The sequence below is a fragment of the Idiotropiscis lumnitzeri genome, chromosome 8 (genome assembly GCF_059441095.1).
Source record: "Idiotropiscis lumnitzeri isolate Australia: NSW breed Sydney's pygmy pipehorse chromosome 8, RoL_Ilum_1.0, whole genome shotgun sequence".
Lineage (NCBI taxonomy): Eukaryota > Metazoa > Chordata > Actinopteri > Syngnathiformes > Syngnathidae > Idiotropiscis > Idiotropiscis lumnitzeri.
The window spans coordinates 19,199,316-19,226,380 of NC_142398.1; the positions used below are offsets into that span (position 1 = coordinate 19,199,316).

General features: G+C 41.5%; 5 protein-coding genes and 1 long non-coding RNA gene across 8 annotated transcripts in view; 4 read left to right on the plus strand and 2 right to left on the minus strand.

The window, feature by feature from the left end:
* Positions 1-437: 437 nt before the first annotated feature.
* acp5a (acid phosphatase 5, tartrate resistant a) lies at positions 438-4,926 on the plus strand. 2 transcript variants are annotated; one of them, XM_088303274.1, is made up of 6 exons: positions 438-646; positions 1,013-1,112; positions 1,176-1,375; positions 1,482-1,606; positions 3,279-3,624; positions 3,688-4,926. In XM_088303274.1, the coding sequence occupies exons 2-6, from the start codon at positions 1,022-1,024 to the stop codon at positions 3,925-3,927; spliced, it is 1,002 nt and encodes a 333-aa protein (XP_088159400.1). In that variant the 5' UTR covers positions 438-646; positions 1,013-1,021; the 3' UTR covers positions 3,928-4,926. The 2 variants fall into 2 exon arrangements, with proteins under 2 accessions (XP_088159400.1, XP_088159399.1); XM_088303273.1 differs by lacking the exon at positions 438-646 and adding an exon at positions 678-902.
* Positions 4,927-6,213: 1,287 nt separating this feature from the next.
* LOC148332593 (uncharacterized) lies at positions 6,214-8,440 on the minus strand. The gene is made up of 2 exons (XM_088303275.1): positions 7,866-8,440; positions 6,214-7,465 (listed from the first exon to the last, which is right to left on the minus strand). The coding sequence occupies exons 1-2, from the start codon at positions 8,083-8,085 to the stop codon at positions 7,185-7,187; spliced, it is 501 nt and encodes a 166-aa protein (XP_088159401.1). The 5' UTR covers positions 8,086-8,440; the 3' UTR covers positions 6,214-7,184.
* Positions 8,441-9,217: 777 nt separating this feature from the next.
* LOC148332594 (uncharacterized) lies at positions 9,218-14,300 on the plus strand. 2 transcript variants are annotated; one of them, XM_088303243.1, is made up of 8 exons: positions 9,218-9,548; positions 9,764-9,853; positions 10,013-10,065; positions 10,734-10,866; positions 10,959-11,156; positions 11,359-11,411; positions 12,490-12,622; positions 12,715-14,300. In XM_088303243.1, the coding sequence occupies exons 2-8, from the start codon at positions 9,779-9,781 to the stop codon at positions 12,922-12,924; spliced, it is 855 nt and encodes a 284-aa protein (XP_088159369.1). In that variant the 5' UTR covers positions 9,218-9,548; positions 9,764-9,778; the 3' UTR covers positions 12,925-14,300. The 2 variants fall into 2 exon arrangements, with proteins under 2 accessions (XP_088159369.1, XP_088159370.1); XM_088303244.1 differs by lacking the exon at positions 9,218-9,548 and having other exon boundaries at positions 9,561-9,853.
* Positions 14,301-15,015: 715 nt separating this feature from the next.
* On the plus strand, positions 15,016-23,382 carry LOC148332595 (choline transporter-like protein 2). The gene is made up of 22 exons (XM_088303242.1): positions 15,016-15,683; positions 15,950-15,998; positions 16,075-16,148; positions 16,481-16,565; positions 16,646-16,730; positions 16,805-16,918; positions 17,127-17,181; positions 17,262-17,385; positions 17,651-17,734; positions 18,175-18,287; positions 18,376-18,507; positions 18,588-18,687; positions 18,982-19,074; positions 19,157-19,241; positions 19,318-19,580; positions 19,661-19,755; positions 20,229-20,332; positions 20,412-20,485; positions 20,649-20,719; positions 20,829-20,917; positions 21,488-21,572; positions 21,719-23,382. Exons 1-22 carry the CDS (start codon positions 15,662-15,664, stop codon positions 22,672-22,674), a joined length of 2,952 nt encoding a protein of 983 aa, XP_088159368.1. The 5' UTR covers positions 15,016-15,661; the 3' UTR covers positions 22,675-23,382.
* A 2,139-nt stretch (positions 23,383-25,521) lies between these two features.
* The window catches only part of odad3 (outer dynein arm docking complex subunit 3), a 5,777-nt gene continuing 4,233 nt past the window's right edge, over positions 25,522-27,065 (plus strand). The window contains exons 1-5 of the mRNA XM_088302946.1: positions 25,522-25,609; positions 25,683-25,804; positions 25,890-25,967; positions 26,536-26,709; positions 26,994-27,065. The exon at positions 26,994-27,065 is cut by the window's right edge and continues 30 nt beyond it. Coding sequence (XP_088159072.1) covers positions 25,531-25,609; positions 25,683-25,804; positions 25,890-25,967; positions 26,536-26,709; positions 26,994-27,065 — 525 coding nt within the window. The 5' untranslated portion in view covers positions 25,522-25,530. The remainder of the gene's footprint in view (positions 25,610-25,682; positions 25,805-25,889; positions 25,968-26,535; positions 26,710-26,993) is intronic.
* The window catches only part of LOC148332597 (uncharacterized), a 908-nt gene continuing 822 nt past the window's right edge, over positions 26,980-27,065 (minus strand). The window contains exon 3 of the long non-coding RNA XR_015844655.1: positions 26,980-27,065. This exon is cut by the window's right edge and continues 143 nt beyond it. This is a non-coding gene — a long non-coding RNA (uncharacterized LOC148332597).

A 27,065-nucleotide genomic window follows, 5' to 3' on the forward strand; every position in this document is an offset into this window, starting at 1 on the left:
CGTTTGGAGACGCATTTTTATTCTTTAGCTTTCAGCTCAACATGAGACTGTCGCTGTTCATCTGGTATCTACTGGATATTAATGTGTTTTAATTTGTCTTCTAATTTCCAGCTTATTTATATTACACCGTATGAAAACGCACTTCCTCTTGTGAGAGCATCATGAGTGATAAGTTCAGAACGATGGAAGTACAGATGTTGTTGTCGCCAATTGTTGTGGTCCTTCATTCAGTTCGGATGTGGCCTGATTATCTTACTGCGTTTATACTCGAGTTGCTCAGTGAACATCTTGTTTTCTTCCATGCCCTTCTTTCCGTTGTTACTTTGTTCATATAATATAAAAAACCTTTACTTTGCCACTGCTTCCAGGTCCAAATTCCACTCCTCACGTCACAGCAACTAAAATTGTCAAAAATGAAGAAGGACAAATAGCGAAGTGGAAATAGTGCTGTCTGGACAGACTTCCTTCAATGGCTCACAGTGGCAAATCACAAGGTCGAGGTCAAACTGCAAACCCAAGACTGACTTCAGTCAGACCGTCGGCACGTGAGCCATGGTCATGCCGCTGTGACGTGGCCCCCAGCTGATAAAAAGGAGGAGCGGCAAGGAGATCTGTGCAGGACAAAGGCTCCCGTCCTGAATCAGCTGTGAGTGATCTGATCTGCTCCCTAACTTGACACGCTCCTCGCATGCAAGTTTGTGCTTTCGCCAGGCCTTGTGCTTGAATCGACGGAAAATGTGTGACCTTCTAACCTCGCTTGCTTCAAAAACATTTGTCATTACGTGATCAGCTGCTACATGTCAAGTTTGGGCTGCAAGCAATCACAAGGCCCTGTGAGGGTCGAATAGTCCACTTATCATTGCGGGCGGAGCGGGATGTTACAGGAAGAGGAGGCGTGTCCAGTAAACTGCGCTTTTGCAACTTTCCGTTCCTCTTTTCAGCATGTGTTGGCATTTTTCACTTCTAACTTGACGACAAGTGATCAAGCGTGTTTTGTTTTTTCTTTTTTAAGATTGAGAAGATGGCACTGATTCTGGTTGCCTTTGTGCTTGCTGCATTTCCAGCAGCCTACTGCTATCCCGCTACCTTCCAAGACCTGAGTGGGGGTCATGGTAAGTATTACCTCGCGGTCACAGACACTTTTTAAAGTTCTTGAGCTTTGTTTTGCCTGACAGCTAACAGGACCTCCATTAAGTTCTTGGCATTGGGCGACTGGGGAGGTGTGCCTTACCCTCCTTACATGACCATGGTGCAAAGGGCTACTGCTCATGAGATGAATAAAGTAGCACAGCAGATGGGAGCTGATTTTGTTCTGGCCCTTGGTGATAACTTCTACTTTAAAGGTGTGGATCGAGTGGATTCTCCGAGATTTAAGGTCAGCACAGAAGACATCTCATGCTGTTTACAGTATTTGAAAAGCATTTCTGGAGAGTTGATGGTTCTGATTGGTTGTCATCTGAATTGAAAAAAAAAAAAAACAGGATACCTTTGAGGCTGTGTACACAGGAAAGTCCCTCAATGTCCCCTGGTACGTTCTTGCTGGCAATCATGACCATGCAGGGAATGTCAAAGCCCAGATTGAATATTCAAAGAAATCTGCAAGATGGTAAGAAAATGGATTTGTCTTAAGGCTATAAATGTTCCGTTATTTTTTCTAAAGGCTTAATTTTGAGAGAATACAGTTTAGGATAGAATTCAAAATGTGTGAAATTTCAGGTGGTTTATTAAAAACAATTACAACGGAATTTGCACTACTGGAATTTAGCTTATTGATCATATTACATTTGTTGTTTTGGGGAAAAAAAATGCCAATGAAGCAAATAATGTTTTTTATTGGTATGCTTTGACTAAATCAAACGTTCGTTTTATGATACAACTTGTGAAATTGACTGAAATTAAAATTGAATTAAATCCCAGGAGAACGTGGCCAACCAAAAATTAGTTCATATAAACCCAGCAGACGTGTTCCATCCAGTTGCACCATCAGCGCTGTCTATATCGTCGTTGTGTAGAAAACAATTTCAGGAAAAATTACAATACTTAAGCCGTCTGTCTGACATTCTCGTTTTAACACTGAAGCCCTTTTCCAGTGCTGTCATAAGACAACACAAATCATTCTAAAATGGGAACTAACGTCTTGGAAATGCAGCAATGCAATATAACAAAATTGTCTTGACTGATTATGTAAGTTGTTGCTAGGCACAACAACATAAGGCTCAATTCAAAGTGACCTTTCTAATTCTCTGATGCTTGTTGTTTTTGTTTGACTTTAGTATTCAGCCATCCATTATCTGAACCGCTTATCTTCACAAGGGTCACGGGCGTGCTGGAGCCTATTCCATCTGTCTTTGTGTTTTGTTGCCATAAATTGAAATCTGTTTACTTTGGTTAAACGAGGTATGTAGTGCGGCCCAGGGGAGACAAGCAGCCTGCGCTGTTCTTTAATCCGGCACACTGAGGTTTAATTTCTAAAGATGGTGAATTATACTGTTTAATTATCTAATTAAACAAATGATGGAGGACTGTTGAATTCTTTTAGAAATTACATTTCTGACTGCTTCTGAAACTTTTTAAGCAAGTGCAACCTTGATGATCAACATTAAAATAAAGTAACGCAGTTGGCAGAAGCGTTGAAAAAACAAAACAAAACAACAACAAAAAAAAGTAGAGACAGAGCAGTGGTTATATTCCTTAAAAAAAAAGTACATTATTATTTCAAGGAATGCTCAACACTAATTATGAAGCTGGTGCTCCCAAGGGCGCCACTGCTGAGGTTGACCTTTAGGTGCAAAAGTGGGGTCAAAAATGACCCTGGGGGCTTGTTTTGTAATTTTACATTTTTATCGCTTCATCTTCCCTGTATTCCTCGAATAGATTGTCTTTGACATGAGGCTATCTGGATTTGAGTTTAAATTGATCTAATTGTTGGAGGGCGGGAGAGAGGGGGAGAGGGAGAGGGCTGGGAGGGAGGGAGAGAGAGAGACATGGAGAGAGAAAGAGAGAGAGAGAGAGGGCTGGGAGGGAGAGAGAGAGGGAGGGAGAGAGAGAGAGAGGGAGAGAGAGAGAGAGAGACAGGGAGAGAGAAAGAGAGAGAGAGAGACAGGGAGAGAGAAAGAGAGAGAGAGAGAGAGAGACATGGAGAGAGAGCGAGATAGAGAGACAGGGAGAGAGAAAGAGAGAGAGAGAGAGACAGAGAGAAAGAGAGAGAGAGAGAGAGAGATTTACTCGAAAGGTGGTTGGTGATTGTAAGGCTTGCTGTTTTTGTCGTTGGTTGTTAGGAACTTTCCTTCCTACTACTATGAGCTGGACTTCCGCATCCCTAACACAGACAAGACGCTGACCATCTTCATGCTTGACACCGTGATGCTATGTGGGAACTCTCTGGACTTTGTGGATGAGAAGCTCAAAGGCCCCTTGAGCGCAGTGAATGCCAACCGCCAGCTGACATGGCTGGAGAAGAGGATGGCTCAGTCCAAGGCCGATTTTCTTCTGGTGGCCGGTCACTACCCGGTGTGGTCCGTGTCCGAACACGGGCCGACCGATTGTCTCCTGCAGGGTGTTCGCCCCTTGCTGCTCAAATACAATGCCACCGCCTACTTCTGCGGCCATGACCACAATCTGCAGGTATCATCTGGATCATGCATTTAAATGACATTCTTCATCACAAACACGTTACCTCTGTTGCAGTACATTGAGGAGTCTGCGGTGGGCTACGTAGTGAGCGGCGCTGGAAACTTCCTGGATCCGGATACCCGCCACTGGAACCATGTCCCCAAAGGTTCTGTCAAGTTTTTCACTGGCCAGTTCTCCACGCTCGGTGGCTTTGTTCATGCCGAAGTCACAAAGGACAAGATGACGCTCACCTACTACCAGGCTAAAGGCACGTCTCTCTATCGCACAGTGCTGTCACCAAGAAATGGCAACTAGAGGACAAGGAGCTTCACTTTTGCGTCCAAATTTAGCATGGTTTTAATCTTTTCTTTTAAAATCAAAAACGCTTTGAAATCTAATTCCAGAAAAGGAATCAGTGTTATGTAGGGGATCTTGGTCTGAAGAGGTGAGGGGAACCCTGAAAAGATGGCAAAGAAATAGCTCTGCGCCAAGGCTGCGAGAGTTCTGTATTAACACATTTACTACCATTGACGCCTAAAGACGTCAAAGATCAATTTTTAAAAAAAATTTTTTTAACTCGGCTGGTAGTGAATTAGTTAATGAACGTTGTGACAGATGACAACGGCTGAACTGTTTTCAATATAAACAGCTTTAAATTCCACTGTCAGCGGTGTTCATGGGAGGGGGGGGGAAGCTTTCTGGTGAAGATAATGGTGGATTAACCTGCTCCCTGCTAATCGGGTGCATAAAGGAAGCCATGTCTGCTTGCCAGAAAAAAAAATGCATGAATTATGACTGACTAAGTAAACCAGTTGCTCTCTGGATAGAATACTCAAGTCCTGCTATGTCCATGGATTTGCATATCATTTCAGGTGGTATGTAAACAGATTTAGCTCTTAACCCCCTCCCCATATTCACTCTCGTATAAATCTTAGAGTAAGAACTGAGAAGCATCTTATTTGTACATTTATGGTTCTTTCAAGTGTAAATTACAATCTTGTCATTTTCCACCTAGTTTTCAGTTTGTTGAACAGTTACGTGTTTGTTCCCTTCTTAGGATGTATCTTTGCTTGGTGCTAATTACATTGCTGTATGGTATATATAGACACTAAATTGGGAAAAAGTGTGCAGTTAAACGTTTTGAGCACCCGTGTGTTTGCTGTATTGGTAATTGTCTCAAAGCATTACAGCACTTGAGAAGAAACTGGGTCTCTACTTCATAATTGCGCTTGCAGACGGACCACGCCCCATTTGGCGATTGTTTGTCTCACTTATATTCATTGTGAGAATAAAACATTCATTGTGAAAATTAAACTAGTCACTGTGGTCTTAAATTTCCAATTTTCTCAAAATAAGGAATATTCACCTTTTGTGTAAAGTTTCAGAATCAGGAGGGATTTAAAATGCACTACAACCTTTATAGTTGAACTTAATTCTCCAGTATGTTCGGCACATCCTGCTGCTCACTAACAAGACCGATCTATGAATCAATATATGGAGAAGGAAATCCACTTCAATCCTTTCTGTGACTCTTGTCGCGTTCCTAAAGTGTTTGAAAAATTACATTTCACCAAGAAAGCAGACTAAACCTACATTTTTGGGTGTATAATAACAGTGCAACTTAATGTCACTCGGTTCATTACGCAGAAAGTGGCTTGTGTGTTGACTTAAAGATCAGATTTAACAACAAAAATGCAAATGCATAGCCTAAGGGCAGAATCTCTTTCATAGTCTCGGCTCGCCTCCACATGGCATGCAATGAGGATTGGGCAGATTGGCAGAGATTCAAAGGATAAATTTAGTCCACCAATGGGGCTGTTCGCCTAAGGGACAACAATCTTAATTGATAGTTAACCCCTTCCTGTGTTGACACTTTGAATTTTTACGAATTATTTAATTCACAGATTCACTAAAATGATCAACTTTACCTCTTGCAATGTTGCGTTGATATTTCTGCATCTTTCTCGTGTTTAAGTGATTTGGCGAACAATCCGATCAGCGTGGGTACAAGCCAGCCAACATCAGCCAGAAATCAGGTGAAGCTGTGAAGTCAGACTAATGGACAGGTGAGGATGGCTTAATCCCACGCTGATGGAAAGCCACCACAAGTACGTGCCTCGTGAAAGTCACTGCTGAGCGGACACTTTCAAGGATGAGTCAGTCATTTTAAGAATCCCTGACTAGGATATGAAGACACTTAACATTTACTGCCATTGACGACTAAAGACGTCAAAGATCCATTTTATTTACACGGCTGCTAGTGAATGAGTTAAGAATAAATGAAAACAATTTAATGGAAGAAATGTTATCATTTAGGTTGTAAAGGTCTGCTGTAGGCCGTGCTGGCCCTGACGGCTCAACATTGTGAACAATTTAGTGTATAAGAAATAGCTGGGGGTTCGGGACCTGAGTTTGACAACCAGTCCAAGGTGTCGTCTGTCTTTCAGCTGAAATTGGCGACTCTCAACAGGATAAGCTGTCGTGAAGACTGACGGATGGATGGATACTATAAAAAAATATAGATTATCACAATTTTAAAAAGCCGGTGGTCAGCACGACTCATACACGTTTGAATTATATTTTCTTTTTAAAGTCATTTATTGAAAGAAAGTCATCAAGTTCATGTTGATATGAAACACATTGGCTGTGCATAGTTGCAAGTAAATAATATGTAAGGGGTCCTGGCAAAAGTTCTTTTCTGTCCGATAAAAGGGTCAAGGGTCGCCGCGGCGAGTCACTCACCTAATATGTTTGGCAAAGTTTCAGAATGTGACCTTGAAAATAAAATAATGACAACAAACTAATCAAAGCAACACCTGATGGAATATGTGTGCGAGGCGCATCGTCTGCAAATGCCCTCCCATGTTTTAATCCCACAGTTGAAAAGTAATAAAACTGTGCCGTATTAAGGCTAAACTGCTCTTCTAATCGTCTCTTCCTAATCTCTATATCCCTCACTTAATGTGGACACCCAAGTTGGCGCCGTGAGCGGTGTGACCTTGAAGACTATTTATTCCACTGAACAGGAATTTACAGGAAAAGTCGGTGCCATGTCGTCATATTTGGGTGATGTCAGTGGTCCAGAGGACCGGATTTAAAGACCCCCCCCTTGGTATACACCATAATTGATCAAAATGGTATTTGTTAGATGTTAAATCTGGGCAAGCATGAAACTGTATCCGTCATCACACGATGGCCACTGCTTGCTCGCGGCTCCATCCACCTCGTCCTGCATTTACACTCGGGAGTTTGCGGATCCAAAAGCATTGGCTGTGTCAAAAAAATCACTGGCTGGGTCCTCTGAAGGCTGCATTTCCGGTTAATTTTTTTTTAAACATATGTCGTCACCTTGGCGTGCCTGTCCAAGTCCTAAAATGATGTTTTACACTTATATTAAGGATTTTAGAATGTCCCGACAATTCAGAATAATACACAGATACACCCAAAAGAGGGGTGTGTCCCAGTTTTTGGTCCTGACCCACCACTTGCAAATCACTGAGATGAAGAGTGTACTTGCGGGACATTCAAAGAAGCTCCAGCATCGAAGAAAAGGCTGGAAAGACATTCCTTCATCATGCTTCGCTCTCCTTTGGGATTGGCTGATTGAAGGATGGGCTGCCACTGGAAAGGCTGGTGGGAAAGAAGGAGGGTATGTATGGAATGACCCCCATCAATGGGCTGGTCAATGGCGTCTCGGAAGAGGGTGTGATGGGGATGATGACGTCATCCTGGTCCCACACGTGGAAGGCATTGGGGTGCGAGTGGACGAGGGCAGGGGCCATTTGAAGCGGGCTGAGCCCCTCAGTCGTGCCATCTTTTTTCACATCTTCGTCGACTGGACCCAGCAAACAGTCTGTGGGCAAATGATAAGGGGTAAAAGATAACCACGGAATGTTAAAGGGGAAGTCAACCCCCCCCAAAAAAATGAATTGCAACAAAACGTTCAATGCACCCACTACTCTAAACAAGGCATTCTGTTTAATATCGTGTTTGTGGAATATGAGTCAAGCAGCAAAATCCACAAATTTTTAGTCATCTCAGGGGCAGCCATTTTGTCACTTTCTGTCAACTAAAAATGACATTACAGTTGGTCAAAAGGTTGCTTTTGCTAGCTTTTGGCACATTTACAGGTAGAGACACCAACCATTTACATTCACAACATCACAGAGTGGGAACTAAAGCTTCATACGTGGAAGTCTGGCAAACATGACAAACAATATACTTGATATAATAAATAAAATAGATCATATTACCTGTGATATCCAGCAGGAGATCTTTGATGAGATGGCCCACAATAGCGTAAGCCACAGCCACCACAACCACGGCAGCAACAAAGACGTAAAAAAATGATTTTGGCAGCTGGATGAGGTCCCTTGAAGGTGGTTTGTAATCCTCATACATTGGATCCACGTTCAGCACCAAATATTGGAAGGAATGTCTCCCTTCTTCTTCTGTCGTGTCAAAGCTGTCCATATTCCCAGAGTATCCAAGAGGTGTCGAAGTTACTCCAACAAATTGCGAATTAATCTTGCAGGTGATACATATCCGCCTAAGGGTGGATGTGGGTGTCGATGGTTAAGATTTGGAGCCAAGGTTAAAGTAGGAGAAAGCAAAATAAAAGTCACATTTCCAGAATAGGTGCTAGCATCTGTTGAAAATTCAGGTAATATTTCACAATGTTTTCTCATTATTGCTTCATCCTGTACCAAAATGAAAATACATCATATATTCTGTCTCTGCTCCATGTCCTCTGCAGTGGAATAATCCAGACTGCAGTCGATACATCACACACATACACGCACACACAGATTCACGCACGCCCGCAAGCACGCGCACACACACACTCACTCTCTCGCCCACACGCGCACACAAAGAGAACGAGAGGGAGAGGAAAGAAGGGATTAGATTTCCAATTGGCAAACCCGGCTTTCCTTCAGACTCCACAGATTAGGCCACTTTTTCCACCACAAAATAAAAGAATGTGAGATTCAAAGAAATACATAGTAGTAAAATAATCATCAAGATTTAAGAAGTCCCTATTTTGCCTGACATGGAAACATGAAATCGATACATTGAAATTATTCTCTGGACATGTTGTACCCAAATCAGATTTTTTTAATTTTATTTATTTATTTATTTTTATTTTTATTATTTATTTTTTTTGCTAGTTAGAAATTGAATCTCAATTGAAAACATGGAATCGTTTATTAAATAGGTAAGAAACTCTCCGCCAACCTATCAAAATCCCCGATTCATTCCAAAATTATTGTAATCTTGTCAATAAAATTTCCAATGTTAGACATTTTAAATTGATATTGAGTTTTTTTTGTTTTGTTTTGGTTTTTTTGGAGGGGGGGGGGGGGTGCCAGTTGGATTTCCATAAAGCATTTCATTCGAAAGATGGAGTACGACGGAAACTGAGAGAGTGAGAAACTCCACTTTATTTTAATTTTTAGGCAATGCGAGCAAATTTGAGTTTTAAAAATTGTCGACATTGTGAAAAGCAGCGGGACTCATATTGAATGGTATCAAACATTGCCATCTACAGGGGAGACGGCTTAATTGCAATCTCTGGTGGAAATAGAGTTGTACATGAAGACGTCTATGGAGAAAAAATAGGACATTATTTCAAATTTAAATTAAATTTATCCTTGAAATTTATTATGATTCCGTTACTGGTTTGTTCCGTAACATGTGTTGATCATTGTTTTCCCAAAATAAAACAACACAATAATCAGTTTGCTTCGATTCTAAAATATAATTATAATAATTGATTAGACGAACAACTACAGCGTTGTGTTAGAGTCTTACATTAAAAAAATAAATGAATAAAAAAAAATTACGTGTGGGCCCCCCATGCGATTCATTTATAACGTTACGACGAAAGCAGTTGAAACGACTTATATTTACAGTGGGCATTAGCAGCTAGCACCCAAGTAAGTTTTTTAGTAACTGGTATTCGTATATTGTAGCACTTTCTTTATAATCTTTAATGTATGTAATTTCTTTATTGATTAATTGGACACAGTGTATATTTCCACGTACATCGCGTACGTCCGAGAGTACACATTTGAAGCTAGCGTAGCATATAGCGCGAGTTAGCATCCGACATTCCAGAAACATTATTCTCCACTTTGTCTGAACTCCAAAGGAACACTACACCGCAATGGACTTTTTCTTTGAAGAAGCACCCGCCTCACATTCCAGCCAGAACAAAGGAAGTGATGAGGACCCACGAATGGTAGAATATCATGTTACATTTTTCCTTTTTATTTGTATTTAAGCATCTGTAGTAAAACTCGGTACTCGTTGCTATAAATGATGGATCACAGATTGAAACATAAGTGCTGCTGGTTTCACATGTTCGTGGCTGTACAGTCTCTTTCTCTGGTAACTCCAGGTCGAAGACCCAGAGGCCAATTTGAGCAAGACTGACATTGAAGAGACTTCCAGGTACTGTATAGGCAGTAGGCACTTTTCAGCTCCATTTTTTTGGCTATGTTGGGAATTGGTCACCTATTCCTTCATCCCCAATCATTATATTGGGATTCTTATAGTTTACTAAAGCCAAATGAAAACTATGAGTAGAGTTACACTCCATTGCCACATTATATTGGCCTATATTTATTGAGGTTGTTGTTTTGTGGTGCTATTTGATTGTGTAATGACTATAGGTTATCCCCTAGTGCCGTTTTGCGGGTGAAATATGGACAGTTGGGACAGGAAGATTAAATGAAAGCAATATCGCATACTTTGGTCAATGAATTTTTATGTGTCAAATGTCTTTTTAACCAGTTCATTACATTTTTTTAAAATTGAAAGTCATGCCAAAAGTGGCTACTTAAGTCAAAGGTTTAGAATAATTTTAGTTCACGGGTTGACTCAATTAAATTAAATTAAAGACAATTAGTGTATTTATAGCAATGAAAAGAAGAACTTCAAAGCCATGTCTGTTCAGGTGTTGAAAAGAGCTGCATTTTTAAAGTAGTGAGTTTTGCTCCTCCAGGCAAAGTTCAGCTATAACTTGTTCCTTTAACTATTTGTTGATTCACTTAAAAAGATGGATAAATAAAATGAGAGATGTCCTCACCTTCCACAAATACGTTCTGCTGTGTATTTAGCTTCATTGAAGCCAGAGATGAGAGAAACAGTGACATCAGCAGAAGAGTGCAGGAACTGGTAGAGAAGATTCACGGCCGCCGCACCAGTGACCAGAAAGAAATTGAAAGCTTTCAGCAGAGTCTTGTGGACAAGGTAGACATTTGTATTTACAAATAATAATGCCCACAGCATGTGTAGTTAACCTGAAAACCTAATGAGATCCTCGCCTCTGTGGCCTACCAAAGGTGACGGAAGTGTGCCAGCAAATGAAGCAGGACTTGTACAAGGTCTATGAAGAGAACAGCGGTGAGATGCATGTGAAGCTGCTGGAGTTGACCGATGTGCTGGAAATGTGCACCAAGCTCCACAGGGAGCTCCTGGAAGCCAGCCAAGTGCTGGCTAGCCTTCGAGACGGCCTCGCCGTCAGCGGCGCAGCAGAACCGGTGACAGACTAGATTGCATTCGTGTTCACGGAGTCAAGTTCTTTCCTCCTCTTTTCAGAGTTTAGCAGTTACTGATAGCATTGTAGACTTGGAACAATAGTTTAGATTTCAGTCTTATAGATGATGGATCACAGATTGAAACATAAGTGCTGCTGGTTTCACATTTTCGTGGCTGTACAGTCTCTTTTTCTGGTAACTCCAGGTCGAAGACCCAGAGGCCAATTTGAGCAAGAATGACATTGAAGTGACTTCCAGGTACTGTATAGGCAATAGGCACTTTTTAGCTCCACTTTTCGGCTATGTTGGGAATTGTTCACCTATTCCTTCGTCCCCAATCATTATTTTGGGATTTTTATCGTTATCGGCCAATATTTAGTGCGGTTGTTGTTTTGTGGTGCTGTTTGATTGTGTAATGACTATAGGTTACCCCCTAGTGCCGTTTTGCAGGTGAAATATAGACTGTTGGGACAGGAAGATTAAATGAAAGCAATACCGTATACTTTGGTCAATAAATTTTTATGTGTCAAATATCTTTTTAACCAGATCATTACAGTTTTTTTTAAATTGAAAGTCAAGCAGTGCAGGTCATTTGAATTGCTAAATAAAATAGAGAAGGACTTTCTGAAGAGTATCTAAACCAGGGGTGGGCTAACTTTTTGATTGGCGGGCCACAATGGGTTCTAAAATTTGACAGAGGGGCCGGACCAGGAGCAGATAGATGGAGTGTTTTGGTCACCTCACCTCATCGGAGGAAAAAAATACATTTAATTTTAAATGAAAGTGAACAGAAGCATTACAACAATATATATTTCTTTGAAAAACCACAGTGTTTAGAAAATAACTCATTAACACGGTTTATTCATGAATCTTTTTTCAAATTCGGCGGGCCGGATTAAGGCGTTTAACGGGCCGCATGTGGCCCCTGGGCCGTAGTTTGCCCACACCTGATCTAAACATTTGTAGATAAAATGCCAGTTGTGTTCAGCTGTTACGTCTGCCAAAAGTGACTACTTAAGTCAAAGGTTGACTGAATGAAACAAAATTAACAGCAATTAACGGTAGTGTTGTCATTAAAATTGTGTATTGGATTGTTCCTACTATCTGAGTTCAAGTACCCTCTAAACTGACTGAATTTGTATTCATATCAATGAAAAGAAGAACTTCAAAGCCATGTCTGTTCGGGTGTTGAACAGAGCTGCATTTTTTAAAGTAGTGAGTTGTGCTCCTCCAGGCAAAGTCCAGCTGTAGCTTGTTCCTTTAACTATCTGTTGATTCACTTAAAAAGATGGATAAATAAAAGGAGAGATGCCCAAAAAGTTCTGCTGTTGCTTAGCTTCATTGATGCCAGAGATGAAAGAAACAGTGACATCAGCAGAAGAGTGCAGGAGCTGGTAGAGAAGATTCACGACCGTCGCACCAGTGACCAGAAAGAAATTGAAAGCTTTCAGCAGAGTCTTGTGGACAAGGTAGACATTTGTCTTTACAAACAATAATGTCCACAGCATGTGTAGTTAACCTGAAAATCTAATGAGATCCTCGCCTCTGTGGCCTACCAAAGGTGACGGAGGTGTACCAGCAAATGAAGCAGGACTTGTACAAGGTCTACGAAGCCAACAGCGGTGAGATGCATGTGAAGCTGCTGGAGTTGACCGATGTGCTGGAAATGTGCACCAAGCTCCACAGGGAGCTCCTGGAAGCCAGCCAAGTGCTGGCTAGCCTTCGAGACGGCCTCGCCGTCAGCGGCGCAGCAGAACCGGTGACATACTAGATTGCATTCGTGTTCACGGAGTCAAGTTCTTTCCTCCTCTTTTCAGAGTTTATCAGTTACTGATAGCATTGTAGACTTGGAACAATAGTTCAGATTTCAGTCTTTAAGTAAAAGAGCACACTAACCTTGTTGGTCTCATTATAAGTATTGTGTCAGCAGAGTTGAGTTCAAAATGTAACATGAGACCACTTTGTGCAGGAGAGCCGTTTTATTGGAGCTTCCCAGCCATCCTCATTTTATATTAAAGTTGTAATACAAATTAAAAAGCAGCTCTTAATTTACAGTGTGGCCAGCTTTTCATGCAACACCGTCCAATAAAATTATTTTTTTTGTTTAGGCATTATAACTAGGCAAATGCTCTACAGTATTGGCATTGACGAGCAGAAAAATGTATTTTGTCAGATGTGAGGCCATTAGCATTTGACATCTTAGCCTTGGCAGTTTCTGTAAGGCAGTTTCAGAAGTTGGTTGGCTGTCACACTGCCCCAGCGCAAAGTACGGTTTATTGCACAGTAATCCATGGGTCATTTTTCCTGTTGTTGACAAACCGTGCAGCGGAAAGGCCTGCTACTCCCAACACAGATGAAAACATCAAACTTTATAAATCTTTTCAAACAGGCACTGAACTATGAGGACTGAAAGTATCAAAATTAAATTAATAAATACACCATATAATGTTTAATTAAAGTTGTCATTCATTAATATTAATTAAATGTGGAATTAAATAAATAAATGTCATTAATTAAATGATGCATCGTTATATGTAAAAACATTTATAGAATTATTTCTGTATTTAATTATGTATTTATGTGTATATCTTACGGAGAGGAATGCCAAAAATGACTGAAGATAATTGAGCCATCTCTTCCACTAGGCTGAGATGTGATGCTAAAAGAATCCGCTAGGTGGCACCATGTCTTTCTGTTCAATTATTTCTCCACCCAAACAGGAATTCACTAATAAGAATGTCACCCTTGAGCAGGGGTCTGCAACCCACGGTTCCAGAGCCACATGTGGCACTTTCATCCATCTGCTGTGGCTCTCTGTGACTTTGGAACTTAACAAGTACTTCATTTAAATTCAAACTACAGCCGTTTGTTTGTTTTCAAAATGCAATTGAAGATATAAAGAATATGGTGCTTTCGCATTTTGGATGATTTTGGTCACTGAAATTATTCATCACAAGCGGAAATGTGAAACACCTGATGCCATGATTTAAGATACATTTGACCGCGGAAGGTAAACCATAAATCCAAGCACAATTAAAAAAAAATGTAATCGGTTAAGCTTTGCCAAAAGAGCTCACTCTCCCTTTGTGTCTTACAGTGCTCGCAACACGATTGCAGGTCCAAGAGCAACATCCTGCCAAGTTGGAAGAAGGAGAGACCACCCAATAGTGGAACCATGGCAATCGGGCCGAACTGGGGAAATAATGAATTGCGAATTACTGGTTTAGTTGTGGAGGCACGGTGAAGACTGGTTCGCACAATGGCCTCACATTGCAGAGGTGCAGGGTTCGATTCCCCCTTCTGAGTGGAGTTTGCGTATTCTTCCCGTGCCTATGTGGGTTTTCTCTGGTTACTCCAGTTTCCTCCAGCATTTCCCCAAACATGGTAGGTTGATTGGGGACTCAAAATTCTCCCTAGGTGTGAGTGTGATTGGCTTGCGACCAGTCCCGAAGTGTAACCCGCCTACTGCATCAAAAATGATTTTCATTTTCAATTTTTCAATTCAACGCTCAATATCACTCATAATTCCGCATTGCATTCAGGTTTTTAAATTCCGCATTTCAGTATTCATGCGCAGTTCCTCCCAAAAATTACTTGTTTTGTTATGGATAGAGTTCCCTCACGTTTCGTGCCAATTTTTCCTTGAGGGATGTACTCCTCTATTAGGCCGTTACACCCTCCACCCCTCACACGCACACCGGTCCCACCCTTCTAAATTATAAATTCAATATTTGAAATGCAAAATGTAGAATACAAAGTTGCTGATTATATACGCTGCGTTCATCTGCGTTTTTCTGCAAGAAAATACACCAAAATAGCCAGGCAGTAGATTAATTTATGATCACAAATAAAAACCCACAAAAGAATTAATTTGCGATAGCCAAACCACAAAATAGCAAGAAAACACGACAGTGTTGGCAAAAAGTGGATCCGCCATATTTCGAAGAGGGTTTTCACCGTTGATCATATGGGAGACCCCTCTAAGCGGGATATGTACTCAACCCATGTGCTACCAAAACCTTCACGAATGCCACTGATATTTCTCAAAATCCCTTTGTCATGCTTGCCACTTCTGTCGATACGGCTCATTTTGCAAAGGTTGACAGATGTTTACGTTTACAGACGTTTCTATGATGTGGACTCCTTTTTACATCAAAATGGTCAACAGAGGCGTTTGGGTTGAGTGTCACGAACGTGTTAGATGATCATGCTCATCATCAATGATTGTCATCACACCTATATGATGAGCGCAAACACTCGCCAATGTTAACATACTAAGTCATCTCTTTCAGAGACTTCTCTGCTTTGTGATCAGTGACACATCACATGACCTAATAAAGGTCTTCATTTCACCCGTGGGATCAGTAAGACATCCTTGCTACGGTTGACTGTGGAACGTGTGAGGTCCCAGAAATGAGACTACAAGCAGGAATTACGCAGAAATAACAGCCCGACAGGATACAAGAAGAACCGAAGCGTGACTGTTCAAGTCATCGACTTACAGCAGAATGTTGCAGTTCAAAAAACGAGGTATAACTGTGCGTTTGCTTCTTTTTTGTGAGTACGAGTAGTGGACCCTTGTTAAAACTCATTCACTACCAGCCCAGGTAAAATGAATGTACTTTTTGACTTGTATAACCGTCAATGGCAGCGTAAGGCTTACAGCACAATATGCTAATAAAAAAGGGAGGCAGGGACAACTAAAATTTAGGAATGTTTAAATAAAAAAAAAAAAACTTTTGGCACATTCCACAAGTGACGCTCACTGTAGGTTGCGTGTTTTGTTTCAATTTCAGGGGAGGTCAGGAAGTTTGACCCAAACTTCAAGGGACCCCTCCGCAACAGGTATCACTTTCAATGAGCGGTTCCACAATTTTTGTCCCAAAAGAACTGATGATTAACCACAACCTCTCGTTCTCAGGGGCTGCACGGATATAATCTGCTGTTTACTCTTCCTTCTTGCCTTGATTGGCTACTTCGGTGTCGGAATTCTCGGTAAGACTGACAAGCCGTTAATGCAATATACAACATTGTTGTGCAATTCTTTCCTTCTTCCAATAAGGCTCCTGCTGCCATGTTTCAGTGTACAGAATTAATATTCACAAGCCGTATTCAATACACATGGACTCAACTTGCACCTTATAGAATAAACATGAAATGAATAAATCTAGGCGAGATAGTTTATATTGTTATGACTTGGTTTGTATTTGGATCTTGTAACACTCCCAAGTGTTACTAATGCGGGTGGGAAAGTGTGATCCACATGCACCTTAGTTGATGTTTTTGTATGTCCTCATTTGTTTTGAATGACGGGTCTTTCCGTAAAGCCTGGTCCCAGGGTGACCCCCGCAAAATCCTCTATCCCACTGACAGCAGAGGGAACTTCTGTGGGCAAAAAGGAACAGAGCAACAGTAAGTCATTGGGGGGATTCATCGCGTCATGTCATGGTGCAGTCAATAATACATGTCGCTCTCATCGACTCGTCATCCAGGGACAAGCATCTTCTTTTTTACTTTAATATCCTGATGTGTGCCAGTCCCGTGGTGTTGGTTGAGCTCCAGTGTCCCACAACACAGGTCAGTTACAAGTCAGTAACTTTTTCCTCAATAGTCAAATGGTTTGCTGACTGATGTTTGTCCCCCTGTTCCAGATTTGTGTCAAAAGCTGTCCTAACAGACATCTCACGTTGCACGACTCCCAGGGTAACAAAGCAGACCGTGAATATTTCATCGAGTTTTGCAAGGAAGGTGCGAAGTATGCCAAGGTAAATGTGATACCCACCTGCAACATCCACAAACCGTTTTGCACCACAAAATTCTGAATGAGGCCCAGTTTGTGGTTTGTTTGCATATCTTGTGTAAGTTACCACGACAGGCCTTTCGCCGTATTTAGTTTTTGATATTTGTGCTAAAATAATACAGTGTGTCAAATATGTTAAAAACTTAATTCAATTTTCATATTTACATATTCAGACTATTGCGAATAAGAGGCCCTTTTGCCCTTCAATCATCTTGGCCAGCAAAGTCTGTGAGTAAGAATCATTTCTCATCCTAGGAATGCAAGGAGTGATGTCCCATTAAAATTGTGTTCTTATACCCCTTTTGTAGTCGCGCGCCGCTGTATTCCATCCCTGTCAACATTAAAGGATGGCACCGTGGCCGTGGGCAATGTGACCACGATTAATGATGGCTCAGAAAGCATTCACGCCACACAAGTACTCAATGCGACCAAGTGAGTCCTTTTCACTGTAATAGTCCTCATAGAATCTGGAACATGGCTAAAAGTCATCAAGGTTTTAAAAGTTTCACGTGCGGACAGATAGCAATGTTCAGTATGTAGTCATGATCGCTCACATTACAGCAATGGTCTTACCTTGCATTGTGCCTCTGTCTGAAGTGATCGCTTCAGAAGAAACTACAACCATTCATTGGTGTGCTAAATGTTGGAGCCAGTTTTAACTTGACATAACACTTGAATTCATTTGGTTTCGTGACAGGAATTCCAACATGCTTCTTGAAGCCCGCCAGTTGGCCATGAAAGTCTTTGAGGATTATACTCTGTCCTGGCACTATATACTAATGTAAGAACGTGGATACGACGTTTTCCGGACCATAAGGCGCACCGGTATATAAGCCGCAGCAATTATAAATATATATATATATATATATATATATATACTTTTTTACTGTGAATGCACATAAAGGTACATAAACAGATTGTTAAAACAGTGCCTTTTCACATGGCAACAACTTTGTTCATTAAAACAGAACAGACCCAAGAAGAAAAAAAAAGTCTCTAGATTTATTTAGCGTATTTTTTTAACTATAGAGCGCCCCCTACCGGTGAAAGAAAAATCCACAGAAAAGCTGCACTGTTGTATTAGCTGCATGGTTCAAAATCTAGGGGGGAAAAAGTAAAGTAGCGGCTTATCGTCCGGAAAATACTGTATATACATTTTAAATGCAAATGTGGTTTACTGTGACACTCAAATTTCGTCACTTTGATATCTGCCATCTCTAGAGCTCTGACGGTAGCGATGGTTAGCAGCTGGTTCTTCATAGTCTTGCTGCGCTTCCTGGCAGGCATCATGGTCTGGATCATGATTGCCCTGGTCATCGTAGTCATAGCCTATGGTAAATCTTTTTGCCTGTTCAGAATTGTACAATGGTTATTTCATGTAGCACAGAGAACATTAAGAACTTACCATCGGTGTGTTCTTAGGTACGCTACATTGTTATCTACAGTATCAAAGTCTGTCCGGGGACCCTGCCGCCGATGTGAAAATACGTGATCTGGGAATGCAGACCGACTTCACGATCTACCTTGAGATCCGACAAACCTGGCTTATATTCAGTACGCTCCAAAATGCTACGTTAACACTAAGTCACCCAAATAGTGAGTTGGGTCTATTTTAATTCCTTCCACTTTTGCAGCGATCACCATCGCCGTTGTGGAGTTCCTCGTCATCGTTACGCTCATCTTCCTAAGGAAGAGGATCATGATCGCCATTGCCATCATCAAAGAGTCCAGCAGGTCAGCCTCTTTTCAGACGTGCATGTGTGAATTAATTACACTTTTTTTTTTTTAATATTCAACCAGAGTTGGGTGCGTCAGTTCATTTTGCCGGTCAGACCAAATCTGTCATCGTCAAGCAGACACCCAGTCAGCGTTATTTTAACTCATTTACTCCCATTGACGGATAAACACGTCAAAGATCCTTTTTTGTTTTTTAACTCTGCTGGTAGTTTAATAAGTTCACCGCGCTTTTCGTCATCATTACTGTTTGTAAGCATAACCATGATTATTAACTTGAAATAATCTTTTCAGGGCTCTGGGATATGTGCCGTCATCATTATTCTACCCATTGCTGACTTCTGTCCTCCTGGCACTGGTGATAGCTTACTGGGCGGTCACTGCAGTGTATCCTTTCAAGTCAGTCCTATTCATCCCGTTTCTTTGCCCACTGGATTGCTTTAGTCACCTTAATATCGTTACCATTCAGTTATCTGGCTACATCGAATGCTGAAGTTTACAAAGTGTTGGGCGGTGATAAATGTAAATACAATTTTGAAAACTGTGATCCCAAGGTGATGAACCAATCTGCACGTCATCACGTCTTCACGGTTCTAGTATGAAACGTGTTGACATATCGTTTATCTACAGACATTCAACACCTCTAATGTGACGGCTGAGTGTCCCGAAGCCGAGTGTAACTTTGCCTACTATGGTGGGGACACCCTGTACCACAAATACCTCATCGTGTTCCAGTTTTACAATGTCTTCCTCTTCTTCTGGTGTGGCAACTTTGTGACGGCCATGGGACAGGTCACTCTGGCTGGGGCCTTTGCCTCATATTACTGGGCCTTTAAGAAGCCTAACGATATCCCCCCCAACCCCGTCTTGTCTTCTTTGGGACGAACGCTCAGGTTAGAAGACTTGATTTGACAAGTTGATGGCTTACTTACGTTGATTTTTGGAACAACTCTTTTAATTTTTTGCCTGCCAGGTATCACACAGGCTCAGTGGCATTTGGCTCGCTGATCCTTTCGATTATCCAGATCATCAGGGTTATTCTGGAGTACCTTGATCACAAGCTGCAAGGTAAAATTCAAAATGTGGTTTTATACGGTAATGTTGTTGTAGAGCTCATGTGGTATCACTTTTCACTCAACATATTCTACGTTTAACGCGTGACTACCACAGGTGGGCATTTTAATTAATTTTGCCGGTCCGTTACTGCGCCATTTTTTTCAAGCCGAACCAGTTTAGGATCATTGATCGATCAGTTGACACGTCTATCAGTGACGGACTGAGAGGTCTGTCTGAACTTTACCCGGTTAGTGACGATTACTCTGACGGATTAAAATCTACTTCCATCAGTTCTTAGTCCGTCATTTTTTTTTTTTAAAGTGTCCCGTCATTCGTCAGCAAAACGGCATCCGGACTGAGAGCCAGGTCCGTCAATCTAACGGAATGCCCACCTCTGGTGACTACGTTCTGACGAGAAAAAACTGTACATAAAAAATGGATAGATGCCTTACCCCTACCAAAATGCTTACTCGCTGATCCTCCAGGTGCTAGAAACAAGTACACCAAATTCTTGCTGAACTGCATGAAATGTTTCTTCTGGTGTTTGGAGACATGCATCAAGTTCCTCAACAGAAATGCGTACATAATGGTGAGTTTCCGCAAGTCGAGATAATAAGTTGAGAGATTTTCGTATGCTAATTCAAGTCTTTGATATTATGTCTGTTAAGATTGCCATTTATGGAAAAAGTTTCTGCACATCAGCTCAAGACGCCTTCATGCTTCTGTTGAGGAACATTGTCAGGTTGGAAATCATTACCGATTGTACACTGAATTACCGTATTTTCCGGACGATAAGCCGCTACTTTTTTCCTAGATTTTGAACCATGCGGCTAATACAACGGTGCAGCTTTTCTGTGGATTTTTCTGAAAATTGGCTACATAAATCTAGATTTGTTTTTCCTCAGAGTTGCTGTCTTGGACAAGGTGACCGACTTCCTGTTGTTCCTTGGGAAGCTGCTCATTGTTGGAGTTATTGGTAAGCGAGCGCTCACATATCTCTCACAAACGTATTTTATCCATCCACCCATCATCTAAGTTGCTTCTCCTATTAAATGTACTTGACTGACATTTTTTTATCCCCGTAGGAATAATCTCTTTCTTCTTCTTTACTGGACAAATTCAGTCTACTCAGTACGTTCCTCCTACTTTGAACTTCTACTGGGTGCCAATAATGGTGAGACATGAGCATTCACAATGAAGATATCTACTGAAGCTTAAATAAGTTTAATTCGTGAAATAATTGTGTGGCTGGCGACAATCGAGGAGAGCGGTTTTCAACCATTGTCATTTTGCCACACTGGGACCCGGATTTGCTTGTGTTGCATCGTCGCAACCCGCTTTTATGGACGTTCAGAATATGAGAGCATGAGTTGCCTCGAAATGCCCTCAAATAACAGGTGGGCTATATTATAGTTTCAATCGCCCTTTGAAGGTGAATTTGATGTAACGCGAAAAGCATATCGCTCACCCCTGCCATGACATCCGCTAACCAGAGGTGGAGCTGTTTTGTATTTGTTCAGAGTAAACTAGTGACGAGAACACGACACAACTACCCTTCCTGTCGCTGACTTTATTATCTTCAATTTTGGAACATTTTTTAAGCGTTCCTCAATGTCATTTAAGCAGCCCAAATAATATCACTGGTATTTGTAGTCATGATAATGCATTCTTTTCATTGAATACTGTTGTTTTTATCGGTGGTGCACAATGCTTGATGTCAAATGTTTTCCCCTCCTTCAATTAGACGAATATCCTTGGATCCTATCTCATTGCCCATGGCTTCTTCAGTGTGTACGCCATGTGCGTGGACACACTCTTCCTGTGTTTCTGTGAGTACTTTTCATCGGCAAAGTCAAATTCCTACTTGAACTGTTTGTATTTGTCTAAAACCGAGCTCTTTATTTCTTGCCATTTTCACACATTTTCATTTTTCCCAATTTTCCTTGAACCCCATTAAACTGTACTCGCCGTAAAGGTGAGGACTTGGAAAGAAATGACGGCTCACCAGGAAGGCCTTACTTTATGTCCCCCGAGCTGCATAATCTCATCGGTTTAGGGAAGAGGTCTGAGGGAGATGGCGACGACGCTGGCTCTGGAAACCAAGAAGATGCTGGGGACGAGGAAACGGTTCAATTGGAAGAAGGCGGCGTTGAACTACAGCTGCAATCTGATGTCTCGCACTGGAATGTGGACGACGAGCATCTGCAAACTGATTATGAAGAAGGGCGGGAGACCAAGCAGCGAGCAAGGGGCACCGAGGAGCCATCAGGCAGTGGAAAAGCTGCGTTAGAAGAGGAAGAAGGAGAGGCAAAAGTGGTATTTAAGCGGCAGGGGTCTTTGGCGACAGAGCCACCTCCAATGCAGGGGGCAAATGAGAGGACAAAAGCAGAGACAAAACCGGTGACGAAAGCGGAGACAAAAACAGTGACCAACCCGGCGACAAAACCCTTGACAAACCCGGCTGGAAACCCGGGGACAAACCCGGCGACAAAACCCTTGACAAACCTGGGGACAAATCCCTTGACAAACCCGGGGACAAACCCGGCAACAAAACCCTTGACAAACCCGGCAACAAAACCCTTGACAAACCCGGGGACAAACCCAGCGACAAAACCGGTGACAAACCCGGGGACAAACCCTGCGACAAAACCAGGGACAAACCCGGCGACAAACCCAGCGACAAACCCAGCGACAAAACCAGGGGTAAACCCGGCGACAAACCCGGCGACAAAACCAGGGGTAAACCCGGCGACAAACCCGGCGACAAAACCAGGGGTAAACCCGGCGACAAACCCGGCGACAAAACCAGGGGTAAACCCGGCGACAAACCCGGCGACAAAACCAGGGACAAACCCGGTGGGAAACCCGGGAACAAAACCGGTGACGCAACCAATGACAAAAGCGGAGACAAGTCGGCAAAACCAAAAATAGAAAAGCAGAAGATTCCAAGTGAAAGCATGCTGCCTCTACAGAGGAAAAGATATTGAACAATGAAAGAACCTCAATGATTCCAATGTTGTGGCTTTAAAGAATGTACAGCAAGATTTGTGATTTGGAGGAAGTTGTTGCTCAAAGCCTTGGGCCCGGCGTTTCTATGTACCATAGATGCTGTTCTTAGAACAGTGTTGGTTTTAACATGTCGACAAAGTACTTGGGCTGTGCCTGATCACTGTCACTGAAATACTGTATGTAGACTATTAACGCACAACACGACCGCTCCGAGTTGTTTACATTTCAATCCAATGCGCATCTCGATGGACATGTGTGATTTTTCATAATTTACAATGATACCAGCGGGTGCCAAAATCTTAGATGTCAATTTAATATCGTGTTTATTTGATTTGATAGTTTTTGGCTTCACTCTTGTCGAGACCCCCGCCATGTACAGTATTGTACTGCCGCCTATTTGCCTCGATATTGGACTGGCGTTAAGTGTTGTGATTTGTGGCTCTTTGATGCAGCCATCGTGACCTCTTGGACTGTTACTAACCTCCCCTCGCCTGCCTTTCTCTGTCCTTGTCCCTTCTTATGTGCTCATGAACATTTGATGCCCAGTTTGGATTTCCAAGGTTCACTTTGAAATTATTTTGTACTTTTGTCACCTTGAGAAACATGTTGACTTTGCAACATTTGCTGATGACATGCCATATGTATTGGGTTCAATTCATGATTAAAGATTATTGCAATTGTTAATGTCATGGGTATTGGTCATATTTTGCAACAAATACTACTATTAACAATGATGCTAATGGTTCTGGTGCCTTAACAATATTCTTATCTTTTTTGTTTAGAGCAGGTGTGGGCAAACTACGGCCCGAGGCCCACATGCGGCCTGTTAAATGTTGTAATCCGGTCCGCCGATGAAAAAAATTAAATGAATAAACCTAGGTAATGTTTTATTTTCTAAATACTGTGGTTTTTCAAAGACATATTGTTGTAATGCTTTTGTTCACTTTCATTTAAATTTAAATTATTTTTTTTCTCTGATTCGGTGAGTTTACTAAAACACTCCATCAGCTCCTGGTCCGACCCCTCTGTCAAATTTTAGAACCCATTGTGGCCCCCCAATCAAAAAGTTTGCCCACCCCTGGTTTAGAGCAATAACCCATAAAAAAGTCACTGCTTTTTATTAATCTACTTGTCTTGCGACTACAATAGCATTGATGTAAGGCGTTCTCTGAACAAATAACTGACACTGTTAAGCATTTTATACAGTATTAAAAAAATTGTGTCGCACAACAAGGGCTGAAACATGCAGCTGCAAAAAAACACTTTTGTGAGGATGAGAATTGATGGCACTTTTGACAACGTGCATTATGCCTCAGTCCGGTAAAGTTAACTTGGCAACATTTTGCAACATTCAGAGTTGCCAGTCCAATAACGGGAAAATTCAACATTGCAACACAAATGGCTTTTTCCGATCTCTGTGAGGTCGTCAAGGAAATACAACTTGAATTTCAGGAACACAATTTGTGGGATGAGCAGTTGATGCGTGGTTGTGCTTTTTCAACAGGCATCGCTTGGAGTTTGCCCAGGGACTGTCATCAAATAGCAAATTTAATAATTACATACATAGAAGATCTGCGCGTTACAGTAAAATGCTCTTTAAAAAAACAATTTGAGAGTTTTATGAGTGCACGTCATTAGGTCTCATCTCAATGGGTCTCATCGCACATACTTCCTTAAAGAAATGCGGAGAAACAGAGGCATAAGGGGAGCCAGATGGCTTAGTCTGGCAATCCAAAGCTGAACATGGGACATGGAAAGAAGGATCAACAGAGTCATAGCTGTCGAAACTTTATTGAAGAAAATTGTAGGAATCTATTCCACATTTCAAGGGAAGAGACTGAGCAAATAGGCTGAGGGGGTTTAATTACAGAATCAATAGTTTTAAATACGGTAGTAGGTTGCGATGGTCAGCCTTTATTACAGTTTTTAGAAGCGGTTTGTTCATTTTCATTAGTTTTTGTCTTATTTATTTTTTTGTTGCTTTGTTGTAGTTTAGTTTTTATTAGATTTTTTTATATGAAGGATGAGTTGAGTGCAATATATTAGAAAAAAAAATGTCACCATATATTGAAAAAAAATGTCACCATATATTGTGTAATAAGAAAACAATCACTATCCGTGCATCATTCTGATAGCCGTTGACAACATAAAAAAATATCTTAAATAAGCGTGCATCTTCGAATTGTTTGCCTTAGTGCTCACTGGTTCACATTTGGCCGATTTCCTTGTTAAAAGCCCCCAAATTCTCAACCAATCAGTCACTCAAAATCTCCTGCGGTTACTTTTTTTTTTTTTTACATTGTTTTGTCACCCTTGGAGGTTTTAAAAAGCAACAAATGTTCTTTGACAACGTACTGTAAGTAGTAGAAAGTACAATACAGGTCTGTTTTAACAATTGGCGAGTAAAAAAAAAAAAAGAATCCTAAGAAAATAATACTAACGTACAGACGCCTGAAAAATATTAAGTGCAGTTACAAGTATTTGTACTTCGTTACTTACCATCACTGCATCTTTATTGTATGCAGTTTTTTTTGTCATTTTAACACCAAATTGTAAGCCATATGGCTTTACACCTAACGCCCGTTGCCAAAGTTGAACCACAAATGACATCACAAAGTCTACACTCACTTGCAATCAGAGGAAACTCTGAACCGGTCAACAGTAGAGTTTACACGTTGCTAGGCAACGTGGCTCGGCACTCTGCGCACGTCTTGATGGTGATCCCCCTCTTTGGCTTACATGTGACTTCCCTTTGCTAATCAAGAATTGACCGAAAACATGTTGTTTGAATCGGAAAGCACCAAACCTTCCGTATATGACCAAATAGCGGATTTGCAGCGTAAACTTCAACTTTTAGGTAAGTCCTTTTCGACGAGCTCAGTGCTGTGTTCGCGTGTGCTTCACTGCAATTTTTTATGAACTCACGACAGAGAGCGACAGGAGCGCCTACTATGAAAGCTCTCAGTCGGCTTTGGAGAAGAACCGCCAGAACATCTTGCAGCTCCGGGAGGAGAACAGGGACCTGAAGAAGAGGGTGTCGGAGGCCGAAGCCGTGAGGACAAGAAACACTCATCGCGATACCTGGACATTCTCACCCGGACCATACTGGTCGTAATCGACTGTCTTTTCTCTTTCAGGATGAACAACAATTCATCCAGTCGGCCTTACATGGCCGAGGCGTGGAAAAGGACACCGGGCCACCAATGTCCGGCAAGGTTGTATGCATGTACTTCGCTCCTATGATCCCGGGCTTTGTCTTTTTTTGGGGGGACTTTTCGTATGATATTTGCACCTTTTGCACGTGTTCTGTTTTTAATTTGTTTTATAGGTCTCCCAATTAAACCAATCACCCCCCCCCCCGTATGTCACATTAAATCAGCCGTATTCAATGGAAATTAAACTACCAATGAAACAAAATAATAGGCTATGGTATGAGGTGAATGTTAAATGTTAAAAAAAATGGGGACTGTGACCCATACAATGCATCAAAGCACACCATGGCAATTTTCATGCAATTCGACCTCTTCACGGCAATCTAAGTGAATACCTGTTAAATCCTGACACCAGAGCTATTTTAAACCCCCATATGGATTTATGTGCCCCCGCCACCCCCCTGCACGTAGACTTTTTATGCCAAACTTAGTTTATAATTTAATGTTATACACAAGTTTATATATATTTTAGTGTAAATCTATTGTAGCCACAAAGCGTCAGATAAAGATATAATGTAAGACAGTATAAACAATTCATAGGAATGATTTGGTTCTTTTCTTGTGTCCTAAGGCAGCCCTATCCAAACTTGAACACCGGGTGGCGTCCAAGATGAAGCGTCTAAACGCCCTGAGGCACAGTACTCTAACTCACCAGCGCCGCCTAGAGGACCTAAAGAGGGAGTGCCTCAGATTGGAAGCTGTTGGCTTCAACCAAGCACTCTCAGAAAAGGAAGATATTACAATGGTATTACTTGTTTATTGCATACAAAAACCTGAATCTTTCACGACTTTATGATTGAACCAATATTTGATAACAAATCAAACACAATACTTAAGGATTTACCCCCACAAATTTATGTTGGACTCTAGAGTGGATTTTCCAGCATTAAGGGGGTTGACAAAATACACCATTTCACATTTGGAATACCTGGAATCTCAATTTAAATTTTTTGTTTGGTTGTGCTGCTGTCATTTACCCGATATAAACATGATCAAACACTTTAAATGTCTTGCTCTTTGTATCGGCAGAAATTGCGGTCACTGCAGAACTGTCTGGAGAAGAACCAGCTCAAATGCAAGGAAGGTGCAAACATCATGACC